We start from the raw sequence: 19,910 nt of genomic DNA, 5'->3' as shown, positions 1-19,910 counted from the left end.
GTGGGACTCACATTAACATACCATTATGTCATTACTGCTTCAGACATCATACTGAATAACACAGAGCAAACAGCAATCCCAGTTAAACAATACAATCCAATAGCCAAGGCCTGTATGTGCCAGCTATTGAAAGCACTTACAATGGTTAAGCAGTCATATGCAGGAAATGGAATCATAGCACTTAGAAGTGATCAGATTCACCAAAGCTTGACTGTGCTTTGTGAAGGCAATTTCAGCACACACAATAAACCACTATCAAAATATCAGCATACACTGACCATCTTATACCTTCTTATGCATTACAGAGCTATGCCAGCAGCTATTCCTATAGCTGCAGGTGCTAGAAAACGCGGCCTACCCTATAGAGAGGGTGGTTCATCATCTGACATTATAAGTTATTCCAATGGACCTGAAGCTGGAGCTCATAGGTCCAGCGAAAGCTGAGCAGCTTTACAACAATCACTCCTTATATTAAGGGTATATTTATAAACAGTTTAAAACGGTTAATAGATGTTATATGTTAGTATATGGTACAGACTGTTAGACGCATTTCCATGGATGTTATAGATGGTTATAGACAACCTACTGGACTCTATAACAATTGACTAATCATATATTCAAACATCCATTATGCAGTTATTTACCCATGCAAACTATTTGCAAATGTGCACTTAAAAGAAAGTGTTCTAATAATAAGACAAAGCAGCTCCTTTGAAATACATTATTATTTAGGCTGATAGCTCAAGCAACACACAGAAGGAACAAAAGGATAGAAGGATCCAGTCTGGGGAATCCTCCCTTGCAGGAACAAAGGAGTCTTGAAGGAGATTTAAATGATGCGGCAGTAAAGCCCAGTTGTGATAGCTGGGGAAGGTTGAGAGCTCCACAGCAGAGCCAGGGAGTTTGCAAAGAAGGGGCCATGATGTAATGCTGACAGCTAGTATCACATTCCCTATTTTGATAACTTAGTCTCAGTTTCAGAAACTGACTGCAACGAACACTCAAGTATCGTTGTGACAGAGACAGTTTCTACAAGGTCACTGCAAAGCTGGGAAACAGTCACTCCTGCAAAATGTGAAAGCCTCAGCAGCAGCACTGAACTTGGAGATCTTCCCCAAAGAAAGAGAGTAAATGAGTGAGGCACCAGATGCAGCCAGATCAAGATCACTGACCTTACCAAGGAGCTTTCCTCATTCTCGTTGCCTTTTTTTAAATGATACGCATAGGAAACACTGTCATACAAAGTGCAATTTACACAGTCTACAACCCTTTGACAATTACAGTGAGAGTCATTGTCAGTACAGTCATTGCTTCACAAATGTTGCTTGGGTGGGAGCCAATTTCCAGAAAAGGAAATGGCTGTATAACACATGCACCGTAGAGATAAAAAGTACATTCCACAGATAATGAGAGCGCTGCAAGAGCCCAGGTTAGACAGATAGAGAGACCCTAAAACATATTAGCATATGTCTGTACGTGGGTATATCCATCCAACCCCACTCTGTTTTGTGAATACCCTTTTAATTGTAAAATTGTGCTGTGCCTTCACTTCTGCACTGTGGCCTCCATCTTGAACTGAAGCACCCACAACATGTTGGGGAAATTCTTGCTCCCAACAGACTTCTAACAATAAAGAACAATCTTGGCTTTCCATAAATGGAAGCTCCCTAGAACAAGGAACAAGTTGTAGCCCAGGGAAACCAGTTCTCCAAGTCTGAACTTTGGGTGGGTGGGAACTAAGCAATGAATCACTTGAAAAGAGACTTGAAGCCCCTCAAAGGGGTCACCTAATAGTAGGGACATGAACTTCATAAAAGGACAAGTTCTGCTCTGAACTGGGTCTCGCTCTCCAGCTACCCATCTGCTGACAAAAGACAAGACTGGGCAGGTGGAAAGAGGGTGCACAAGAATCCAGGATTCCCTGGAAGGACATGCCTATGACAAAAAGGGCTCTCAGGAAGGGTCAGAAAACTGAGGCAGGGTCTTGCATGCAGTTATATATATGCAGCTATACATAGTTCTGTATATCTACTGTGCTGTAGCTGTGTTTAAAAGTGCCTTTACAAAGTCTCTGTGTTACTTCCTTTAACTGTCACAAACTCTCCGAAGGGTGAGACAGTAACCCAGAGTACCCACAAGGGTGGAGTTGTGCAGGTGTGCTTAAACTCCTGGAAAAACTTGGGGTCTAGGGAAGCTACTGTCCCATGCCCTGAGAAGGGAAACCAGGAGTTGGAGTTTGTATCTCATGAGCGCATTTAAGAGCCAGACCTGGAGACAGTGCCTGAATTCTGTTCAGATTACAGAGTAGCAGCCGTGTTAGTCTGTATTCGCAAAAAGAAAAGGAGTACTAGTGGCACCTTAGAGACTAACCAATTTATTTGAGCATAAGCTTTCATGAGCTACAGCTCACTTCATCGGATGCATTCAGTGGAAAATACAGTGAGATTTATATACACACAGAACATGAAAAAATGGGTGTTATCATACCACACTGTAAGGAGAGTGATCACTTAAGATGAGCTATTACCAGCAGGAGAGCAGGGGGTGGGGGGGAGAAAACCTTTTGTAGTGATAATCAAGGTGGGTCATTTCCAGCAGTTAACAGGAACATCTGAGGAACAGTGAGGGCGGGGGGTGGTCTACAGCCAAGCTCTGCGATACAACCGCATTTGCTCCAACCCCTCAGACAGAGAGAAACACCTACAAGATCTCTATCAAGCATTCTTACAACTACAATACCCACCTGCTGAAGAGAAGGAACAAATTGACAGAGCCAGAAGAGTACCCAGGAGTCACCTACTACAGGACAGGCCCAACAAAAATAATAACAGAACACCACTAGCCATCACCTTCAGCCCCCAACTTAAACCTCTCCCACACATCATCAAGGATCTACAACCTATCCTGAAGGACGACCCATCACTCTCACAAATCTTGGGAGACAGGCCAGTCCTTGCGTACAGACAGCCCCCCAACCTGAAGCAAATACTCACCAGCAACCACACACCACACAACAGAACCACTAACCCAGGAAACTATCCTTGCAACAAAGCCCATTGCCAACTGTGTCCACATATCTATTCAGGGGACACCATCATAGGGCCTAATCACATCAGCCACACTATCAGAGGCTCATTCACCTGCATATCTACCAATGTGATATATGCCATCATGTGCCAGCAATGCCCCTCTGCCATGTACATTGGTCAAACTGGACAGTCTCTACGTAAAAGAATAAATGGACATAAATCAGACGTCAAGAATTATAACATTCAAAAACCAGTCGGAGAACACTTCAATCTCTCTGGTCACTCGATTTCTGATCTAAAAGTTGCAATTCTTCAACAACAAAAACTTCAAAAACAGACTCCAACGAGAGACTGCTGAATTGGAATTAATTTGCAAACTGGATACAATTAACTTAGGCTTGAATAGAGACTGGGAGTGGATGGGTCATTACACAAAGTAAAACTATTTCCCCATGTTTATTCTCCCCCCTCCCCCCCTCACTGTTCCTCAGATGTTCTTGTCAACTGCTGGAAATGGCCCACCTTGATTATCACTACAAAAGGTTCCCTCTCCCTCCTCCCCACCCATTCCCCCCCCCCGCTCTCCTGCTGGTAATAGCTCACCTTAAGTGATCACTCTCCTTACAGTAAAAAGAAAAGGAGTACTTGTGGCACCTTAGAGACTAACCAATTTATTTGAGCATAAGCTTTCATGAGCTACAGCTCACTGCATCCAATGAAGTGAGCTGTAGCTCACGAAAGCTTATGCTCAAATAAATTGGTTAGTCTCTATGGTGCCACAAGTACTCCTTTTCTTTTTGCGAATACAGACTAACACGGCTGTTACTCTGAAACCTCTCCTTACAGTGTGTATAACACCCATTTTTTCATGTTCTGTGTGTATATAAATCTCCTCACTGTATTTTCCACTGAATGCATCCGATGAAGTGAGCTGTAGCTCACGAAAGCTTATGCGCAAATAAATTGGTTAGTCTCTAAGATGCCACTAGTACTCCTTTTTTTTCTGTTCAGATTAGTAAACTTAAAAGCTCATGGCCTTTGGATCCCATACAGCAGCCTGGTGACCATCCAGAAGGGGGAGTCAGTCTGGGCTGTCACAGAGTCATTATAGTGTTGTGTTTGCAAATTGATGCTGCTCAGAAGCATGTGTCAGCCTTTCCAATGTATTTAGTAAAGTTGGTAGAATAATGGAGAGTCACCTATATATTCACAATTAAACTACTCAAATTTGATTAACAGCTATTTGTGAGGTCATGCCATTCATTATTTGAAAATATTTGTATAACCACCGGCACTCACTAAATGTTTGCAAACCTTGAGACTCCATGTCTTCCTTCTGAGACCCCAGGTCAAAAACAACCCAATTTGAAAAGTAATCTGCCCAAACTATAAGGCCAATATTTACAAATATCAAATACAACCAGTGCCATCTGGAATGATTCATGAATAATATCTAGACCAAAGTAGGCCTAAATTGGTTGAGTTTTTGTCCCAATAAATACAGTTTTAACCAGTTGTAACATTTATGTCTGTATTAAGCTTTGCCAGAAAAATCCTTTCAGAATGAAGCTTTGTGCATATCTTTCAGCTAAAAAACAACAAAAAACAAAATCCTTTGTTTTGAAAAATGTAGCTGGATGCAATTTTTATATTTATAAATGTAAACACTGAAAGTGCACACTAAAAAAAAAAATCGTAATCATTGGACCTAGTTCTTATTTTTACCAGTTTGTTAGCCATTGCTTTAATATGCAGTAACTCATGCAGTTGTTTTGTTTCAGTTTCCAGACTCAGCACACACCATAGCAGGAGGACTGGAAGGAGACTTTCTACATAGAACAAGTGCCAAGGAAGGTCAACATTCTGATCTAACAGCCTTTACAGTAGCATCTTAAATGCACACTAGTGCAAGCTGTGCACGGGCACTCATGTTAATTTCAAAGGTGGGATCAAAAATCTGATGATGAACATAAGTAGTATGAATATCAGCTGCCTAAAAAGACCATTGCCCTGTTAAAATACACACTACTATGTGAGGTCCAGTGCATTCCCCTTTCCCATCTGTGATGTCATCTGATTAATATATGACCTTATAGATCATTGTTGCTACCACTGTTATACAATTGCAACAAAGGTTGTGCAAAAATATGTCATGTAAGGTGTCTATGAAAAAGATATGGTTTGCTGAATATGATTATGCATGCATGCATGCATCATTTTTTTTTATCTGAAGTTATTATGAATATTGACTCTATGCCTGTATTTCAAATGTGTTTGCTTCTGTGGTCACACCCACAAGGCAGCTTATTTCTAGTTTGGCCAGCACATTGTAAAGGGATTATTCAAGTTGAATAGCCCATCAAAGAACAGTTAACTCACAATGGACCATAAGGCTTATCCCTACCTGATGGCCCTTCCTGTGCACATTCTAGCTAGAATATGGGTAATGGCCTCTGCTATGACTCAGCGAAGCATGCAATGGCATGTGACCAAATCATGTGACCCTAAACTCCATCTTCTTATCTGGATTTTTCCATAAACTGTGCTAAGGGCTTTGTTTGGAACAATGGGTCTCTCTCCACATGGCAGAAGCTATAAAAGGCCCTGAAAACATCTCCATTTTGCCTCTTTCCTACTTTAACCTCTGGACTATGGACTTATACTAATGGGAGCATTTTAACCAAGGGCCTGAGGACCTTCCAAATCATTTGGAAGCAACCAGAAACTTAACAAACCAGTGGTTTATTTCATCACTGCTTCAAGCCTGAACTAAGACTTTTGCAATTATTGTATGTTTTTGATTCCTTTAACCAACTTTAAATCTCACCTTTCTTTATTTTTATAAATAAACCTTTAGATTTTAGATACTAAAGGATTGGCAACAGCGTGATTATTGGGTAAGATCTGAGTTATATATTGTCCTGGGTGTGTGGCTTGTCCTTTGGGATCAGCAGAACCCTTTTGTTTGATAAAATCAATTTTAAATAACCACTCATCATTAAGTCTAGTGTCTGGGTATTAAACCCAGGACTGGAATTCCTAAGGAGGCTGCATTCCTGACTTCTTGTTAACCAGTGTGATGAGACAGGAGTTTACTTTTGTTGCTGGTTTGGTATATCTTATGGAAGAATTACCACCAATTTTGGGGTATGGTTGCCCTATTTCTCAGCAGCTTGTCCTGAATTTAGTATTCTCAGTTGTGACCCACTGAAGCACAGTGACACCACCTTAATAAATTAAAAGAAAACAGACCAAAAACTTTTCTAGTGGCCTCACATCCTTTACACTTCCAAGCTGGTTTCTACAAAGCAGGAGCCCTGAACTACCAATGTTATCTGCTGATGACAGATGCAAGCCCCAAAATTTTGGAGAGAAAAAAAAAAGTCGTCATCCTTGTATTGTCCCCCTTCCACCCACCAAGGATTCCATTCCAACCACTTCCCTTCTCATCTGATTCCTACTGCCTCTCACATCCCTTCCACATCCTGTGCCATTCAGCATATGGCTAGAACTGTTAGCTGCCTAGTAAGGAGTTTTGTACTATTTCTGCCTGGTACCCATCAGGTCAGGATTAAGACAATTTGCCACAGAAATCTTTCTTTGCACATTTCCTAGTGTGTGTGAATTCAGTCTTAGTATGCAACTTACTTTAGCAGAATCTATAATAAATTCTTCCAACCGACCCCAGAAATTATGTTCTGACCATTTCAGTGGCTACAACGTTTTGCCATTGCTTGCTGGATTAAGAATACCAATTGTTTCTTTAGCCCATTTTAGAAAGCATAGCCTCAAATTTATAAAGGTCTTACCTGATTAAGTTCTGGCATATCTGGCATCGTGCAGGACATCTGGAGGAATATAGATCAATAAAACAGTGTGTTATTATATACAAGAAAACATCTGTAATTTGATGTATTAAATACTGGGTAATAAAAAGACGTATGAAAAAAATTCTAAACAATGGTATTGAAACTTGTGTATAGACTGTAGTCATCATCTGAAGATTTGTTCGAAAAGCTCAGTGTTTTATTTGGAATTTTAACTGTTATACTATTAGTATTTCATAGCTGAAGTCATCATCCTAATAAGGCATTAACCAGTTTAGTCTCTTGAGGACTGGAATGCTTTAATCTAACCCAAGTTATTGAGATAACTGGGTAAAATTTAATGGCCTGTGACACACAGGATGTCAGACTACATCATCTAATGGCTCCTTCTGGTCTTAAACTATATGAAACCATGAATTATCATTGTTTATTGAGCACCATCAATGCACTCAGAATTATATGATCATAGTACTACCCCCAAGAAGTTTACAATTTTAGGATCCGATCCTACAGGCCTTATTTAGTTAAAGCTACCACTTTAGTCATAAAGCTTGCGAGGGGAAAAAAATGTTTGTTTTGTTCATTCCTCAAATGAGGGTTGAAGCATTTTAATTTTTGACTCTTTCCAGTGTTCTATGGAAGAACAACATGATTCAGCTCACTCCTCAAGACAGAGACCTGCTGATAGGGATACTGGGATTAACAGTAGCTTCTCTTCTTCTATTTAGAGCAGGTTCTACCTTACTGTTTGACACAAGGTCACATTTTTGGAGTAGGAAGGAGAATTTCCACGTACCAGTAATGCAGTTCTATGAACTGCATCTCACATGGAGGCTCAGCCACATTTTCAGCTACCGGACTTAGAGCTACATGTCTGAAAGTCCAGAAGGGTCAACAGCTTCCAGTTTTGGTTTGCAACAAACAAACAATGGGGCTGTCATCACTTTACAAGTGTGTTGACAGAACTGTCTATGAAACAATTAACGAATGACAGTGCAGTCCTATCATGGTTATGACTTTTACTGGCCATCAAAAAGTGACTAAATCCTCTCCTATATATAACAGCATCTATTCTACACAATCTGTGCCTTCCTTAATATTTAAACAAAACATTGGTGTGAGCTTCTAACTGCATTGCAGCAGTGGACATGCCGCCCTCATGTAATTGTGGCACTGCAAAACAGTAAGAACAGCATCCACAGTATCCCTATAACATCTATCAGTTCTCTTTCAAGGTAACAAAAATAAAACCAAAACCACAACTATACCTGTGAGGATCTTTTGAGCTGGGTATGACTTTTGCACACTCTCTTTTATTGAAGACTTCTTCAATCCAAGATTTCTGAGACTGAAAAATAATGCCAAACAGAATTACAGTTCTGTACCTCAGAAAGCAAAATAAATAGTGACTACATAATTTCTACAGTGCAGGACCCGTAAAAAAATCTCAGAATGCTTTATACAATGATATGTGTGCAGTGTAGTTATAGCAATTTAGGTCCCTGGATATTAGAGACTAGGCGGGTGACGTAACTTCTTTTATTGGACCAACAGAAGTTGTTCCAATAGAAGTTATTACCTCACCCATCTTGTCTCTCTGTTACACTGTGACGTCAGGAAACCAAATGCCAACTAACATTATCAAGGAGCCCAAATGAAAACCCTGAATCAGAACAACCCCAACACCTCACTCCCAAACTTAGAGGCATTCTATCTGAACCTGAACTTGGTAGTTTGGGTCCATCTCTTATTAATAAATGTGAAAGCTCACTCAGGGGAGGTTTAAGACTTACTTATAGCAGATGAAGTATCTAGGACAACCCAGAAGTGAGGGGAGATAAGAAATAAATGTTGATCTGTCAGTATCCTCCTCCTTCTGGATTATATATGTTAAATGTCTAGTATGTGGCTATCTTATGAAAGATGGAGGATTGCATTTTCTTCTTTTATAGATGAATATTAAGAATTGCAGTTGTCCCAGTTAAACATTTACTAATATGAAACTACAGAGAAATGCTGAAAAAGGCCTCTCCAAGGAGTTAATCCAACCTTTACTGAAGTCAACCAGAGTCCTTCCATTGGATAAGGCCCCTAGAGAAGGGCTATAAAATTGAGTGAGTTAGAAATGTACTGTGCTATGGATACTTCTCATGAAATCTCCCCAGGATTTTTTTTTTTTCCAATCACATGATTTATTTCAAGACCAAATAAATCATCATCTCATGCTAAACTTCACTCTTCTGTCACTTTGACATTGTGTAGATGGGGGATAGGGAACCAAAAGTACCAAAAGCAATCTAGACAATTAAATGTTCAGGGCAATGATCTGTCTTCATACTTACAGTATTCATAAAGGGCCTATCACACTCTAAGAGCTATGTAAAATAGTAAATAATAAAAACAAATGAGAATGCCAGTAATTCAATACTAGATTATACTATTTGGAGTCTTATAAGAAGAGTTCTGTTAGAACCCAGAATAATCTTCTTCAGCTTGTTTGATTAAGCATCATATTTCCACTAATCAGACAAGTGGTTTTTTTTAATTCACCTAAAATATTTTCATTCCAAATCGATGGCTGTTGATTTGACTGATGTACAGAACATCAAGAGCTGTGTAAAATGTGGTGTAAAAATGTCTAAAAGGTCCCCTTTTGACTCCCCTTGAAAGCAATGGGATTCTTTCCTTTCAATAATAAGAGCCACATGAGGAACTTACTAATATTAGAGTTTGTAAGAAAGTAGATTTCTTATAATGATTTCTGTGTATATTCATCTGGGAACTACTGCATTTAATTCAGGCTAGTTATATCTTAGAAAGATGATGAATGGGAAAGATAATCCTCAGAGTTTGATAGGAGCTCAAAAACACACAGGAATATTAATAATTTCAGAAAGAAATTCATGGACTACAAATTTTAAAAAGAAGGCATAGAAATGCAGTTCAGGGGAAATGTTGAGTAGGAGCTGCATGGACTAGTTTCATTATTTGATAGCAGGTTTTGTATATACATTTCTCAGAAACCATTTGGACACATTCCTATTAGGAGCCATTACTCCTTCATGCCTCCCAAACAACTCCATCCTTATTTCTTGAGCAGTCAAGCAAAAAATTGAATTGACACCATTATAGCATACGGGGCTTCCAAAAATCTACCACTGTGGATTCTAAGCCTATCAAAAGTGGCAGAGAACAGCATGTTCATTAATTTTACTCACTGCCTTGAGGAAGAATTCATTTTGCTGAACTTGTTAATTAAAATGACTATGTTAGGGTGACCCAGTAGCTCTTTGATTAGTGCTGCACAGTACAACATGAGAGATCTGGACTCAATCTCATGCTCTCTTGGTGGGCACCACCTGGAAGCCCTGATAAAGCCAACAGGGGAAGAAAATGGAAGAGAAAAAGGAGTTGAGGAGAGCTGGCCATTTCTCAAAGACACAATATTAAAAAGGCACCACAGCAAGCTATCCTGATGCAACGGAAAGATAGGAAGAATAGTAAGAGGCCAATATGGCTCCATTAGGAGCTCTTTAATTACCTGAAAATCAAAAAGGAATCCTACAAAAAGTGGAAACATGGACAAATTGCTAAGGATGATACAAAAGAATAGCACGAGCATCTACAGATAAAATCAGAAAGGCTAACACACAAAATAAGTTACATCTAGCAAGGGACAAAAGACAAGAAGAGGGTTTATAAATTCATTAGGAGCAAGAGAAAGATGGGTTCAGTACTGTTCAATAATGTTTATAATGACTTGGATAATGGAGTGGAGATATGCTTATAGAATTGGTAGATGACACCACGCTGTGAGGGGTTGTAAGCATTTTGGAGGACAGAATTAGAATTCGAAAGGAGAACTGATCTGAAATCAACAAGATAAAATTCACTAAAAACAAGTGCAAAGTACTACCCATAGGAAGGAAAAACATCCATCTCACAAATACAAATCTGGGAATAACTGTCTAGGCAGTAGTGCTGTAGAAAAGGATCTGGTGGTTATAGTGGATCACAAATTGAATATGAGCCAAGAACGTGATGCAGTTGCAAAAAAGACTAATATTTTAGTGTGTATCAGGACTGTTGTGTCTAAGACAAGGATGGTAATTGTTCCTCTCTACTCAGCACTGGTGAAGCCTCAGCTGAAGTGTTGTATGCAGTTTTGGAAGGCACACTTCAGAAAAGATATGGACAAACTGGAAAGAGTCCACAGGAGAACAACAAAAATTATCAGAGATTTAGAAAAACTAACATATGAGGAAAGGTTAAAAATGCTAGATACGTTCAGTCTTAAAGAAAGATGACAGAGGGAAACTGATAAGTTTTCAATATATTAAAGAAGATGGTGATCAATTGTTCTCCATGTCCACTGAAGGTAGGACAAAAGATAATCAACTTAACCTGCAGCAAGGGAAATTTAGGTTAGATATTAGGAAAAACTTTAAGGATAGTTAAATGCTAGAATAGGTTATGATGGAAGGTTGTGGAATCCCCATCACTGGAGGTTTTAAAGGACAGGTTAGATGAAACCTGGCTCAACACAGGGGGATAGAGTCGATAACTACTTGAGGTCCCTTCCTCCCCTATATTTCTATGCTCAGCCCTGAGAGACAGATGAGATCCTAATCTGCTTTCACTTCAATCTACGAGCAGCACGAATAGGTCATAAGAATAATTGTCCTCTTTGAGATCAAGAGATTAGTAACTCAAGGTGTCAGGTGACTTTCCTTAGGCTACACTATTTCCAGGTATTACCAGACTTTTTTTTTTTTTATTTCCCAAAGGCATTCCCTTAGTTGGAATACTATGGTCCAGCTGTCAGATCCAGCTCTATAGCATGTAGTTCTAGTAGAGATCAAGTGTACTCAAATCATCCATAGACGTCTTGCTCCTGGGGGCATCTGCGCCAAAAAGTTAAAAATTATGCACGCAATATTTTAAAATTCTGCAAATTTTATTTGTGAAAATAACACTACATAATCACACCAGTTTCAATTATTTTGGCAATTTATTTCAAAATACCTTTCAGCAAGTATGTCTGAAACAATACAGACAAACACAAAAATTCCTCCAGGAGTAGAGAGTTAAAGAAACCCCTATGACAACCAAGTTCCTGTTTCTCTGCACCCTTCTCTCCCCCCAGAGCCCAGCCAGGGCCAGACACCTACAACCCCTCCCCCGCCCCCCCGCCAAAGCCCCTGCCAAGGTACCCCCCAGCCAATACACCCAAACCGCCTCCCCCTCACCAAGCCCAGCCGCGGGTGCCCCCATTGCCCAGATACCTGCACCCCCTTTCCCCCAAAAGCCCAGGGATCCAGAGGGAGAAACAGCCTAATGCTTGGTCCCAGGCTTGTATGGAGTTTCCTGCACGCTGCTGTCTAACTTCCCTCAGGGTGTGCTGTGAACTGAAACTGCCAGGAACCCTCTAGCTCTCTCCCCCTGGCAGTGTCTTCTATGTGTGAGCTGGGCTCTGTCTGGTTAAGCAGCCTCTAGTGGCAGCCAGCAGTACTGTGGCCTATTTCTGTGAGGCGGAAAGGAAATTGTGTGTGCACGTTAATTTCTGCAAAATTTTGCATGGCACAGTGGCACAGAATTCCCTCAGGAGTAACGCCCCTGCCCCTAAAGATCACAATATTTATAAACAGAGCTTTGGATGCAGGCTGGGGCCCGAAAGAGAATGGTATCAGGAGAAGTTTTGCCTGCCTAACTTTAAATTCTTCTTCATTGCCTTACACAATGCAAGTGATAACATATGCTATTAAGTTTAGAAAAAGAGTAAGGAAAAGACCAAACACCACATCATAGCCATTTGGTGAAATGTTCAAAGCCAAAGGACAACTTTCAGTTTCACATTGTCCGGAAGCATAGAAAGAAAAAGGAGAGTGAGTTTGTGTGTGTGGTTTTTAGAGGGGGGTGGGAGGGTGAGAAAACCTGGATTTGTGCTGGAAATGGCCCACCTTGATTATCATACACATTTTAAAGAGAGTGGTCACTTTGGATGGGCTATTACCAGCCGGAGAGTGAGTTTGTGTGGGGCGGGGCGGAGGGTGAGAAAACCTGGATTTGTGCTGGAAATGGCCCAACTTGATGATCACTTTAGATAAGCTATTACCAGCAGGAGAGTGGGGTGGGAGGAGGTATTGTTTCATGGTCTCTGTGTATATAATGTCTTCTGCAGTTTCCACAGTATGCATCCGATGAAGTAAGCTGTAGCTCACGAAAGCTCATGCTCAAATAAATTGGTTAGTCTCTAAGGTGCCACAAGTACTCCTTTTCTTTTTGCGAATACAGACTAACACGGCTGTTACTCTGAAAGAAAATGCATTAGACAAGGTAACTATATGTAGTTTTCCTTATTTTTCTGTATTTCTTACTATCAGCTTTTCGTACCACCTGTGACGGGTTCAGTCACAGAGACCCCCTTGGGACTATCACCTGATGTGCTGAAACTACCTCTGAGACAGTTTTCTTGGTCACCTTGGGACTCCATAACCCTGTCTTTGTTGAGCCAGACACGCAAGCCTGCTGCAACACAGACCCAGGGTCTGAACCACACCCCCAAATCTGCAAACTTAACTGGAAACAGCTCAGCAAGTACTCCTGTCTCCAGCACCCAGACACCCAGCTCTCAATGGGATCCAAACCCCAAATAAATCAATTTTACTCTGTATAAAGCTTACACAGGGTATACTCATAAATTTCCGCCCTCTATAACACTGATAGAGAGATATGCACAGCTGGTTGCTCCCCCAGGTATTAATCACTTACTCTGGGTTCATTAATAAACAAAAGTGATTTTATTAAGTTTAAAAGGTAGGATTTAAGTGGTCTCAAGTAATAACGGACAGAACAAAATAAGTTACCAAGCAAAATAAAACAAAACACGCAAGTCTATGCCTAATACATTAAGAAACTTAATACAGGTAAATCTCACCCTTAGAGATGTTCCAATAAGCGTCTTTCACAGACTAGACGCCTTCTTATTCTTGGCCCAAGCCTTTCCCCACTACAGACCTTTAGTTCCAGCTCAAGTGGTAACTTGGGGATTTCTCATGACTGGCAGCCCCCTTTGTTCTGTTCCACTCCCTTTTATAACTTTGGCACAAGGCGGGAATCTTATTTCTCTGGGTTCCCACCCCTCCTTCTAAATGGAAAAGCACCAGGTTAAAGATGGAATCCAGTACCAGGTGACATGGTCACATGTCCTGTGAGACCCCAAGCCTTCATGCTCCACAGCCTGACTCACAGGAATGCAGGAAAGCTTGCAAGTAAACAGAGCCTTTTACAACCAATTGTCCCAGTCAATGGGAGCCATCAAGATTCTAAACCACAATCAATGGCCCACATTTTGCATAATTACAATAGGACTTCAGAATTATATTTCATATTTAAGAATGATACATACATACAAATACGATGAACACACTCAGTAGATTATAAACTTTGTAATGATGTTGGATCATATTAAAGAAGTTCTGTATTAAAATCACAAATGAGTTTGATTCCCCATAGTTTCAATTCCAGGGTATTACTAATTAAGAGGTCTCTTGGTTTTTGGTACTGTTTCTCTCCCTCTATGTGTGAAACTTGCAAGCTGCTAATTGTGTTAGTACATTCTAAGACAGAGTCTGTTCTCAAAGCAGTTCACAGAGAGAGAGACTCAAAACAATACTCTAACAACAGAAACAACACCCAGAGACTCCCCGCCCTTTTGTTGTATTAACAATTGTGATTAAAATAGAGATAGAGGATGTATGTGGATGGATGCTTGGTGTGGATAATAACTGAATGATCAGGGAGGTGCCAGCCTAAGAATCCAGTGTCCATCGGCTGAAGAAGGCGTCAAGTGGAAATAATCAGAGGACACCCCCCCCCCCCCCCCCGGTGGGCAGACTGGAATCCACCCAACAGCCTCAAGAATGGGAGAACCAAAGAACAAGATAACATCTTGGAGCCGTCAGGAATGTGCTATCTGCTGATTGATTCAGCAACAGCATGATGAAGCAATTCCCATAGACTGGCATAGGAAGAAATTCCTATAAAAATAGACTCTAAAAAGTGAGAACTTTGGGGTCTGATTCTGCAAACCAACTTCCAGGAGCATCAGATGAGCATCTGACAAGGCCCTGCTCCCTCCTCATTTTCAGGCCACCTGGCCAGTGGCTTGGCATGAGCAACTCTAAGGCTGGTAACTATGATAACAACCTTGCAGAACCTGTGTGTGTGTGTGTTTGTATGAATGAATGTGTGACTAAATATGAGATTGAATGGAATGTTATAACTATAACTGCTAACTATGATTCTTTCTGTATTCACAATAAATGTGGTATTTTGCCTTTTTCCCTTTAATAAGATCCTGCTGGTTTTTATTTTATTGGTACAACATTTTGGTGGAGAATTGCGAAAGGGGGAATATTGGTAAAAAACCTCAGTTATTGTAAATATTGGTGTGCACACCGCCAGCTCTAGTGAGCTAGGCATTTCTATTAGGTTAACCAGACCTGTTGGCCTCCGAGAAGGTAGTAGGGAAAACAGATTAAACCAGACCTGCTGGCCTCCGAGAAGGTAGCAGGGGACCTGCTGGCCTCCGAGAAGGTAGCAGGAAAAACAGATTAAACCAGACCTGCTGGCCTCCGAGAAGGTAGCAGGGGACCTGCTGGCCTCCAAGAAGGTAGTAGGGAAAACAGATTAAACCAGACCTGCTGGCCTCCGAGAAGGTAGCAGGGAGAAACAGGTTAACCGGACCTGCTGGCCTCCGAGAAGGTAGCAGGGAGAAACAGGTTAACCGGACCTGCTGGCCTCCGAGAAGGTAGCAGGGAGAAACAGGTTAACCAGACCTGCTGGCCTCCGAGAAGGTAGCAGGGAGAAACAGGTTAACCGGACCTGCTGGCCTCCGAGAAGGTAGCAGGGAGAAACAGGTTAACCAGACCTGCTGGCCTCCGAGAAGGTAGCAGGGAGAAACAGGTTAACCAGACCTGCTGGCCTCCGAGAAGGTAGTAGGGAAAACAGATTAAACCAGACCTGCTGGCCTCCGAGAAGGTAGCAGGGAGAAACAGGTTAACCGGACCTGCTGGCCTCCGAGAAGGTAGCAGGGAGAAACAGGTTAACCGGACCTGCTGGCCTCCGAGAAGGTAGCAGGGAGAAACAGGTTAACCAGACCTGCTGGCCTCCGAGAAGGTAGCAGGGAGAAACAGGTTAACCGGACCTGCTGGCCTCCGAGAAGGTAGCAGGGAGAAACAGGTTAACCAGACCTGCTGGCCTCCGAGAAGGTAGCAGGGAGAAACAGGTTAACCAGACCTGCTGGCCTCCGAGAAGGTAGCAGGGAGAAATAGGTTAACTGGACCTGCTGGCCTCTGGGAAGGTAGCAGGGGACCTGCTGGCCTCCGGGAAGGTAGCAGGGGACCTGCTGGCCTCCAGGAAGGTAGCAGGGGAAAAACGCATAGATTAAGCTATGATTTCAGAATCTAGGCTGTGTCACTTGCTAAGTAATACCAGCAGTGACAAAGAGATTGAAATATCCATGTTAAGATGTTTAAAAGAAAACAGGGTAAGCCAGTACTAGAGGGAGGAATGGAGTCAGAAGGAACTCCAACCTCACCTTTTGTTAAAGAAATTACACCTTTTAAACAAATCCTTCAAAAATTTGGGCACAGTCCTTGGACTAAACAAGCCCTAGCTGATGTCTGCACTATTTCGGACCTAGAGGATAGATTGGCTCAGTATATCCTCATATACAAACCTTCTAGTGCTGCCAAAAGAGATGCAGCAGCAATTTGGTTGTTGTGGGAGGCATGTAAGGATTCTTCCCTCCGCTTGTCTTCATGTAAAGAGGAAAAGGCACAAATGGAAAAGGGAGCAGACAATTGGAAGGTGCTGGCTACAAATACCCAAAGCCAGCTGAAAATAGTGAAAGAGGCACTCCAGGAATACAAAAAGAGTGAAAAAGTTAACTCTGCAGAGGCTGGAGGGAGGCAGGTAAAGGGGGAGAAGGTCCTATGTACGGCACCCCCAGGCATAATTACAAAGAGAAAAGAGAGTAAAAAAAAAAAAAAAAAAGTTAACTCTGCAGAGGCTGGAGGGAATTAAGCAGTTAAACTTTGTATTTCACCCAAACAACTTTTAACCGAAAATGTTAAAAAGGAAAAGTGTTAGAGCATTCTTGGTTTCTTTGCAGCCATTCTGAAAGAAAAATGGGCCCTTTTCCAAAGGAATGTCCGTAAATTAGCCAGGCAAAAATAAACTATCTGATTAAAATCATTTGACTGGACAATTTAGTCAAATTTGCTAAAAGAACATAAGAGGGTTCTATTGGAACTTAACTGCCTCAAATGTATAAAGGGAATGTAAGATGTAAAAAACAGAGCAGTGTGGAAGGGATGTTAAGGAAAAGAAAATGTGTATGTATCTGTCTGTGTGTGTGTAAATATGTAAAGTTCTAAGGACCAGTTAGTTTTGTTTTTGTTTTAAATAATGCCACTAAAAATCCATTTGACTCTTTAATTCAAAGTTGCAAAACTGACAGACCTTTTTGCTAGACACAGGTAATTAGTGTTGTTTGGCTTTGGGATTTGGCATTTAACCCTTAAAAGGTAACTCAATGCTTTACAAAATTTAAAATGTTTTTAAGTTGTGGCTGCAGCAGGGCAGTCAAAATCAGGAGAATATAAAAAAAAATTGTTTTGGATTCTTTTTGTTTGTTTTTTGTTTGTTTGTTTTTGTAACAAAATAGCAGATGAGAGTTGTAGTAAAAAAAAAAAATTAAAAAAAGACAGTGCCTCTCTGAAGCAACAGCAGGGGTGAGGTGCACAAAACAAAAAGAAGCAATGTTAGAAACACTGAGTCTTAAAATGGCTCTGAGTAATCAGACTGTCACTTTGATAAAGGTACATGAAAACTCTGTAAGCAAAAAAAAAGAAATAGTGACACCTTATGTAAAAATGGATCTGGACAATGTTATAGAAGTTAAACTATGGAAGGAATGTGCATTTGCCCCAGAACATGTGCAGGGTATATTGTAGAAGGGGCAAAAGAAATGCAAACATACCATGCTACTTAATTAAAATGCTATTAGGGCTCCAAAGGGAGCCACAATAGGTTGGGTTTTCTTTTTCAGATTGCTGTGTGTTTTGGAAGCAGAAGTTAAAAGTAATCAAAACTCTGGTGAAAGTTGATTGTGTCCCTTTTAAGATAGAGTCTCTGAGCTGCTGATGGCTTTAAATCCAAAAGCAGGAAGTTTCTGTGAAAATGCAAATTACCTAAATGATAAAGGAAGGAAAGAACTAGCAGCACAAAGGAGCTGCAGATAAAGGACATACCTGGTCAGCAAACAAATTGTCTAAATAAAAGGCATGGGATAACAAGATAATTTTAATAAATGTAATGATAATAAGTATCCCTGTAACAACGTATAGTGTGTATGATTTTTGGAAAAATCCTTTAAGGTCGTATGGTAATGATGCTTCTCAGTTATTACCTGTAAATAAAACTTAAAGCTTAACACAGCAGGAAAAACATTATAAACTTAGTCTGCTGTATAAGAAGGAAAACTCAGGGATTTAATGACTAAACAGTGGGATAATTTCCCCATAACCCTTAAAAGATAAAAGCCTTTGAAACCTGGCCTGCCTATAGAACAAAAACAGGAAAATATGGGGGCAATTTCTCTGTTTTGCCTGCAATCAGCAAGGGTATTTGTAAAAGAAATATTTTAAGCAATAATCTGCCACCCCAAAAGGGGTAGAAACATGTTTTTTTGTCTTTCAGAAAATCAGGAAAAGCTGCCAGCTGAAAAGCAACCCAATACCATGAATCTACTGTCACAATAGAAATTGTGTTCTGTGTTCTATGTTTTGTCTTGTGTTTTGTGTTGTTGCTAGCACTGTTGTGTGTTTAAAAAAAAAAAATACTGAAGACCTGCAGGAACTTAAAAATAAATTAAGCTTTCTGTCCCAGCTACAGGACAGCCTGATACAAAAACAAGTACATGCCAATGTAGACTTGGTCCAAATTGGTCTAGGTAACCTAAAAGGCCAATGGAATCTTTAGTAATGGCTTAATACTACCACATGGCTTATCCATAAGAAAAAAAAAATATTAGAAATAGGAAACTACACAGCCATAGCTATGGGATGCACTGAAATGCAGATACTTGCACTAGCTACTTTGGAACACAAAATGTTCTGGGTCATATTGGGAAATATTAAGGGTTTGATGCATTTGTTAAAAAAGAAAGAGATCATTGTTTGACACTTATCAATATGAATGGATGCAATATGTTTCCACTATTGTAAACCAGACTTGTTAATGGGAGAAATTGTTGTCAAAATTGCACACCAACAGTCCCTGGAGGCAAAGGTATTGAAGGTTAACCCACTCCCCATATTACACATGGGATCCTTTTGGCTACCCTGGACCTTGAGCCAGTGGGCTGGGGAGGAAGGGAAGCTATTGGACACTAGAGGTTGTACTGAATGGACTCCTCAAAAGTGGGTGTGCCTCACCTTGCCTGTTGCCCCAGAACCTTGTAGTAAAGATACATCACTAGGATCATGTATGTGGCATGAATTGGAATCACAAACTCAAATTGCCTCACAGTACTTTCTCTTGAATAGGCTACATAGAAAGTGACACTGACGATTATAAATCTTAGTGTCAAAAGGGGGATTATGTTGGATCATATTAAAGAAGTTCTGTATTAAAATCACAAATGAGTTTGATTCCCCATAGTTTAAATTCCAGGGTATTACTAATTAAGAGGTCTCTTGGTTTTTGGTACTGTTTCTCTCCCTCTATGTGTGAAACTTGCAAGCTGCTAATTGTGTTAGTACATTCTAAGACAGAGTCTGTTCTCAAAGCAGTTCACAGAGAGAGAGACTCAAAACAATACTCTAACAACAGAAACAGCACCCAGAGACTCCCCACCCTTTTGTTGTATTAACAATTGTGATTAAAATAGAGATAGAGGATGTATGTGGATGGATGCTTGGTGTGGATAATAACTGAATGATCAGGGAGGTGCCAGCCTAAGAATCCAGTGTCCATCGGCTGAAGA

At 40.7% G+C, this 19,910-nt stretch overlaps 1 protein-coding gene across 2 annotated transcripts in view; it reads right to left on the bottom strand.

Annotated features, from left to right (window-relative positions):
• TRPM6 (transient receptor potential cation channel subfamily M member 6) overlaps window positions 1-19,910 on the bottom strand; it is a 161,114-nt gene that overhangs the window by 112,735 nt on the left and 28,469 nt on the right. For both annotated transcript variants that reach the window (XM_073345123.1, XM_073345124.1), the window contains exons 2-3: window positions 8,125-8,204; window positions 6,839-6,877 (exon numbers count right to left, since the gene is read on the bottom strand). In XM_073345123.1, coding sequence (XP_073201224.1) covers window positions 6,839-6,877; window positions 8,125-8,204 — 119 coding nt within the window. The remainder of the gene's footprint in view (window positions 1-6,838; window positions 6,878-8,124; window positions 8,205-19,910) is intronic.

Source organism: Lepidochelys kempii, chromosome 5, assembly GCF_965140265.1.
Source record: "Lepidochelys kempii isolate rLepKem1 chromosome 5, rLepKem1.hap2, whole genome shotgun sequence".
Classification (NCBI taxonomy): Eukaryota; Metazoa; Chordata; order Testudines; family Cheloniidae; genus Lepidochelys; species Lepidochelys kempii.
Note: the sequence above shows the minus strand (reverse complement) of the source record. Positions and strands in the feature narration are given on the sequence as shown.